General features: G+C 43.1%; 1 protein-coding gene across 1 annotated transcript in view; it reads right to left on the bottom strand.

Moving 5' to 3' along the window:
* Window positions 1-7,168, bottom strand: part of tmtc1 (transmembrane O-mannosyltransferase targeting cadherins 1) — a 176,534-nt gene that overhangs the window by 11,912 nt on the left and 157,454 nt on the right. The window contains exon 11 of the mRNA XM_048607814.1: window positions 1,871-1,979. Within this exon, the coding sequence (XP_048463771.1) occupies window positions 1,871-1,979 (109 nt within the window). The remainder of the gene's footprint in view (window positions 1-1,870; window positions 1,980-7,168) is intronic.

Genomic DNA, 7,168 nt, shown 5'->3' with positions numbered 1-7,168 from the left:
TCCTGGCTTCTGCCACATGGATATTGATCCGAGAAAGAGATCTGGGCGGCACGGTGGCTCAGTGGTTAGCACTGCTGCCTCACAGCACCAGGAGCCTGGGTTCGATTCCACCATCAGGCGACTGTCTGTGTTTGCACATTCTCGCGTGTCTGTGTGGGTTTCCTCCGGGTGCTCTGGTTTCCTTCCACAATCCAAAGATGTGCAGGTTAGGTGGATTGGCCATGCTAAATTACCCCATAGTGTCCAAGGATGTGCAAGCTAGGTGGGTTAGCCATGGGATGTACAGGGTAGGGGGGCTGGATCTGGGTTGGATGCTTTTTGGAGGGTTGGTGTCAACTCAAGGTGCTGAATGGCCTGCTTCCATGCGGTAAGGATTCTATGATAAATAAAAGTGCAAAACTGCAACAACTTACACAAACCGCTTTCTGTAATTTCTGCTGCTGGAGTATCACAGATTGGCCAGAATATTGAATTGCCTTCCAGGTAAGGCAAACACCTTCAATTCTGTCATTATCTAACTAGATAACATATTGACTTTTCTGTAAATGATTGAGCAAAGGGAAACCCATTCACTGGTATCTGAATGGCTGATCTTTCTGGGATCTATCTTCAAATATAAATGCTGTCGCTTCCACAATAACACCAAGAGCCTCTAGAAACTTGAGAAAAGTTTCTCTTGATTTGGTTTTATACAGAAATAGATTGTAGCAAACAGAATTGAGGGAAGGATGTATGATGTCAGGAAAAGCAGTGGCAAAACTGTGCAGAAGAAATTGCCTTCTGTTTCATGAATTGTGGTGCCAAATTCTTAGAATATTAGAATCTTAGAATATAAATGCAAAGTATTCAGAAACCCATTGTTTCCCCCAGGCAGAATGTGAAAAGTGGTTGTTGGGAACGGAGAGAAAGTACTGTGACAGTACTGTGGCTTTAAGAGGTGTGTTTTGAGCTGTTATTTTGTAGACAGAGATTGGGGTACAGGTAGCGAGCAGTCTATGAGAAGATAAACAACTTGTGAAGCCTTGTGTGTTTTTTTTTAAAAATCGGAACAATAGAAGCAGCCTGATTGGGTGCGGTTGAGATCCGGTAGAACCAGGGTTTTTTCTCAGTTTATTTTTCAGCAGTTGATGCTGGGGTCTCAGCAGGGTTGGAGCTGCTGGGGTTGTAAAAAGGTGCCACATCTCTCTTTGCTACAGCTGAAAGCTGGAGTTCCCTCTCTCACAGAATTGTCTTTTAAATGTTCTTTCCTCCTGGATTGGAGAACTGCATTTGAAACTATCTGTTTTCTGAATTTGCCTTTTGACAAGGGTGCATTTATGGGATGTTACTACATTGATTTTTAGTAATAAAACACTCTGTTGTTCTGTTAAGTTGTCTACTAGAATTAGGTTATTCCAAGTTCCTCATTTTATTGTTTTTTAACTACAGTGTTTGAATAAATTGTGTTGTGCTTAACATCAAGTAGTTTGATCAATCATATTGCATCTGGAACACAACAGCTCACATTTACCATTAAAATAAGAAAAAGTTAGGGTCTAGTCTACCTTCTTAATACATTTTGAGGAGGTCTGGTCTGTTCTGTAACAGTAAGAAGAGTGCTTCTGAAGTTACCATTGAAATTTCTACATGTGATGGTTCAGAAATAGCACAGTGGTCAGCTCTATCCAGCAGGCTCATTGATCAAAGTTCAGAGCAAGGGGGCACAGGCACTGCAGATGATCATTCAGGAAACCCATGTCCTAGCAGGCTGGGCAAGCTCACCTGTACTTTGGGCTGGTAAGCTATGTGGCTTTAACTGGCTACATTTCTGCCACAAATCAGAACCAAGTTTAATCAATAAGCTCACTGCGTCAATGGCACCAAGACTCACCTGCTCGGCCAACAGAGCTGCAAGGCTGGAGTAGGCATCAGCAAACTGGGGGCCAAACCGAACAGAGTCGCGCAGTAGCTGCTCAGCCTCAGCCAGTTTCTTCTGGGATCTGCAAAATGGCAAACACTTTGTAAGAGGTGAATTTGACTTTGTTGGTTTCGTCAGACACGTCTGTCTAGCAACATAAGCTCATTTATTGTTGAAGAGATGATCGTCTGGGTTTGAAAGTAGATATTTGCCTCCAGGCTCTAAGCCACTGATGTTCCCTGAGCAATTACAAACCAGTTAATTCTAATGTTATAAGAGAGAGTAACAGTGACTATAAGAGATAGAGAGTGAGAGAGGTAGAGATGGGCAGAAAAGATAGACAAGATAAGAGACGACAGGAGGAGGGAAAGGAAGAGTGAATCCTACTGAAAACAAAAATTGCTGGAAATCATAGTGGGTCAGCAGGCAGCATCCATGGAGAGAAAGCAAGCTAATGTTTTGAGTCTAGATGACTCTTCATCAGTTTATTCCTAAAGAGTCAATACAGTCAGTGAAACTCTTGTGTGTTAGCACAGAGGAGCCATGACTGTATCTTACAAAGGGGAATATTTGAACCCTGAATATTCTCTTGTGACTTTGTTACTGGTGATGTTCAACATCCATTAAGCTAAGGATGTATCCCGGGGCACTTTGTGTGTTGTTTAAAGGGGAGTCCTTAGTTCCAACATCACTGAGGAGAGGCCTGTTCAATCAGGTCATCGTTACTAAATAGTACTTGTTAGACCACATCCATCCTGCAGACAAAATGTCGCAGTCAATTAATCATCCAATCCAATAAGTGAAATTAACCATGATTATATTGACATCCTCATTGATCCACTCGACAATCCAGTCAATTTCAGTGAACTCTCACTAGTTTCCTTGAGTGAACCAGGTATTAGATACAACCATTGAAGAAATTGCTTCGCTGTCTCAGAAGATTTGTCTTTCAAGACTCAACTGGTGATGTGAACAATAGCTTTGAACTGTGATTTTAGCAGTTGAAGAAATGGCACCTCATCATTTCAAATGTTGGATTTAGCCGCAGCGAATCCTGGGGCACTGTTCCACAGCCGTCAATGGAAGTCTTGGCTCCAGCCACAGTCATTTTAACACATAAATATTAATTTTCAGTTCAGAAATGCAATGTCCTGCATATCAGAGTGCCTCTGGTCCAGTCACCTGGTCATGAAATTGTTTCTGATTTCCAAAAACAAACCTCTGACTTGGAGTCTAATTTTACCCAACTTTTGGCTCCTTTCTACCATTTGCATAGCGCAAAACGTCAGTACCTTCAGCGCGCATGTGACCTCATTGACAATGGTAGCTTAATTTCCCTGCATTTGTTTACCTACACATTTTGGATCCAAATGCCTGACTTATAGCTCATTTTTCTCTCCAGCACCTAATTAAATATTTACTCTTCCCCACTATTGGACTTTTCATTTCTCAACCTTCAGATAATCAATCTTCACAAATCTCAGTTCTTTGCTGGTCATCATTGTTTCTACTGTTGTCGTTCTGCTGACCCAACATGTTGGAGAGTGCAAGGTTTGTTTGATTATTCTTTCTTTCTTTCATGTAGCTTTTCAATACTTGTGTGTTTATTTAAACAATGTTAAGAGGGGTGAAGTGCATGAATGGATAGGGTTGATTGACACTCTTGTGAGGTTGTAAGCTGAGACTCTTTTCACTCAATGGAGACTTTCAAAATAGCTTACTTCTGCTCCGAAATCATACACTCACTTTCAGCATGTGTCAGCCTTTACCTTCCCCAGCAACCTACAGAGGATCGAGTAAATAGCAACGCAGCTATATTGTAACAGAATTATAAATCAGAAAATCTGTTTGGAATTTCATGTTAATTGAAGACTGATGCGATGTCTAAGTGTGTGGGGTCTACATCTTTACATGAACATAGAGTCACACAGCATGAAAACATGAAAGCTTCAGTCCAAACGGTCCACACCAACCGTGTTCCCAAACTAAACCTGCCGGTGTTTGGCCCATATCCCTCCAAACCTTTCCTATTCACGAACTCATCCAATTGTCTTTTAAACGTTGTAATTGTACCTGCAAATTATTGCGGATGCTGGAATGCATACTGAAAACAAAAAAAAATGCTGGAAATCACAGAGGGTCAGTTCCAATGAAAAGTAATCTAGGCTCGAAACACTAGCTTGCCCTCTCTCCGTGGATGCCGCCTGGCCCTCATTGATTTCCAGCATTTTTTGTTTTCACATATTTCTACCTATATTTAACCCATTCTCAGGATGTAGATATTGCTGGCAAGACCAGCATTTATTGCCCAATCCCAAAAGCCCAGAGAGAGTAGTGATGGTCTTGAAGCACCGCTGTCGACATTATTCTTCAAAAACTGTCTGAGTGGTGTGCAAGGGAACTGGACAGAGATGTGCAGTGTCAGCGATGTTGTGTAGGACAGGAAGCAATATACAGGCCAGACCAGACCAGGGAAAGGGGCTTCTTTCCTAAAGGTCACGAGTGAACCAGTCAGCTCTTGACACCAATCCTCCCACAATGTCGTGAACAATCTTCAATTGATACCATCTTTAAAATGGGAAGATGCTGCAATGTTTGTATGCCCAGCTACCAAGTGACAGCAGTGGAAAACTGGGAAATTCAAAGCAGTGTGGATTAGCTAAGAGGGCAGGCTCATACTTGTTTGGAGAAGAGGGGAGGGGAGTTGGCGAGCTGCAGGATCAGCCACATCCGATGGGAAGGAGCCAGGTTTGCAGCTGAACTCTCTAACTTGACATTTCAATTCATTCTGAATCATGCTTCAGTTCCCACGGTATTGTGAAACTGACACAGAGTCAGGACGAGAGTCATACTCTCGCTCCTGCAGCATGCGCTACACTTTACCAGGAACAAAGGACCTTCTGCACATCTGAAAGGCAGACATAAATGCACCAAGTTGGGCTCTGGAGCAGAGTAGGTTGGTTATTTCTGAACATTTTCATGACTTTATTTGCACTTGCCCACTACACTTCCATTGAAGGCCCCAGGCCTAGCCCACAACTGTACAAATTCAGGGCATCTTTGTATTATACAGAAGTCACAGATGAAGCGAAGGTTCTCTGCTATCATCCTGAATCAGTCCTTTGAGGGCAATATTTGCTACAGAAGTTGCCTCGAGGAAGTGACAAAACTTGCCTCATCTGGGAGACAGGGTGCCTAAACATTCAAGCACCATCAAGCATCTGAATGGTGACATTATCGTACGTCCTTTCACTAATTTAATTCTCCAATTCCCCATCTCTTTCAAAGTTGGAGTGACCAACACAACAGAAATCTTCTGGAATTGAAGACGCATCACCAGATCAATTGTGCCAACGAGCAAGGAGGAAATTCATTCTAAACAAAATCAAACTTCTTTCTTCTCAGTTTCTTTGAACCCTTCTGTTTATTAAACATACTGGAGATGGGGGAAGCAGGGTGTTTGACAGACATTCGAGAATTGTACAATGATGTTACAGAAAAGCTTGTTCAATGACCCCCCCACTTCCCAACCCCAAAGAAGGCCTTGGTGATAAACAGGGATGCAGGGAGCATTGCAACGGACCCCAGAGTTCAAAAACCAGGTGGGAAAACACACCGACGCTTCATCAGAGGCTGCACTGAGGATGTTACCAATTACGGTAACGACATGTCTGCAAAACAACAAACTAGCTTGGCGAGCCAACCAACCTCAAGAAAGAGAGAGAGAAAGAGAGAAAGAGAGAAAGAAAGAGAGAAAGAGAGAGAGAGAGAGAGAGAAAGAAAGAGAGAAAGAACGAGAGAGAGAGATAAAGAGAGAGAAAGAGAAAGAGAAAGAGAGAGAGAAAAAGAGAGAAAAAAAGAGAGAGACAGAGAAAGAGAGAAAGAGAAAAAGAGAGAGACAGAGAAAGAGTGAGACAGAGAAAGAGGGAGAGAAGGAGAGAGAGAGAGAGAAAGAGGGAAAAAGAAAAAGAGAGAGAGAAAGAGAGAGAGTGAAAGAGAAAAAGAGAGAGAGAGAGAAAGAGAGAAAGAGGAGTGCATAAAAAGCCAGGCTTAGAGGAATGGGACTTTGAGAGGCGCAGGAAAAGGGAGTGGAGTTGGTGGAAATATTGCCATGAGGAAGACAAAGTCTTGAAGGATTTTAACACCAGAATGAAACTCGATGCAGTGGGCAAGTGAGAGCCAGAGTCGGTGAATGAGGACAGGAGCTCAATGTTCTTGCCAAAAATGTCACCATATATAGCAGCATGTTAACAGAAAGAGGAGGATAGACTGAGGGCAGAGAGGGTGAGCCCCTGACAACATTGTAATGCTGCAATTAAAGGGTATCAGTGTCAGCGGGAAAGTGGAGTTAAGTCCACAGTTAGACCAGGCACTATTTTATCCTATTGCGGAACAGGATCAATAGGAGAATCGAGGGTTATGGGAAAGAGCAGGAAGGTGGATGTGAGGAATGTAGGATCAACCATAATCCTATTGAATGGCACAGCAGTCTCGAGGGGCTGAAAGGCCTACTCCTGTTCCTATTTCTGATGGTCTTAGCTGAAGGGGCCGAATAGCCTAATTTGTGTTCCTGTTTCCTTCCTGTGTCATTACAATCAGATTGGAAATAACAAAAACAAACACTCTTCATGTTGCATCACATGCTGGTCTTTCCGCCCCCCACATTCCCATCGCAAACATACAGAAACATTGTGGGAAACCTGGGCTCAAATTTCTTAAGTACATCTCGAAAGCGTGCCAAGCTCTCAGTTGCTGGCTTTGAGTCAGCATTCAACCAGTGTCATCAGAGAAAACGCCCCCTGTTTAATTTGAACAGTATTTGAGTCAGTCTCAGTAACTTAAAGTCAGAGTTTGATCCACTGCACTATCTCCATCAATTTAAACTTGCTCGTGGGGATCTGGGCATTGCTGGGCAATGCTAACAGTTAATGCCCGTCCTTAGTTACCCTTTGAGAAGGTGGTAGCGAGCTGCCTTATGGAACGGCAGCAGTCCATATGCTGTGGGTTGACCCGCAACTCTGTTCAGGGACGGAGTTCCAGGATTTTGACCTAGCGACAGTGAAGGAACAGCGTGAGCGGTTTGGAGGAAAACCGGAGGCTGGTGGTGTTCCTGTATGCCTGTTACTCCTGTTCTAGGTGGTACAGAATTAGAATTAGCTTCATTGTCACATGTACTCACACGAGTACAGTGAAAAGTTTACAGGTCGCCACTTACGGTGCTACATTAGATACAAAGCTACCGAGGAACAGATACTTACGTACAAATTTTAG

This window comes from Rhincodon typus, chromosome 18 (genome assembly GCF_021869965.1).
Source record: "Rhincodon typus isolate 14 chromosome 18, sRhiTyp1.1, whole genome shotgun sequence".
In the NCBI taxonomy this organism is placed as follows: domain Eukaryota; kingdom Metazoa; phylum Chordata; class Chondrichthyes; order Orectolobiformes; family Rhincodontidae; genus Rhincodon; species Rhincodon typus.
Note: the sequence above shows the minus strand (reverse complement) of the source record. Positions and strands in the feature narration are given on the sequence as shown.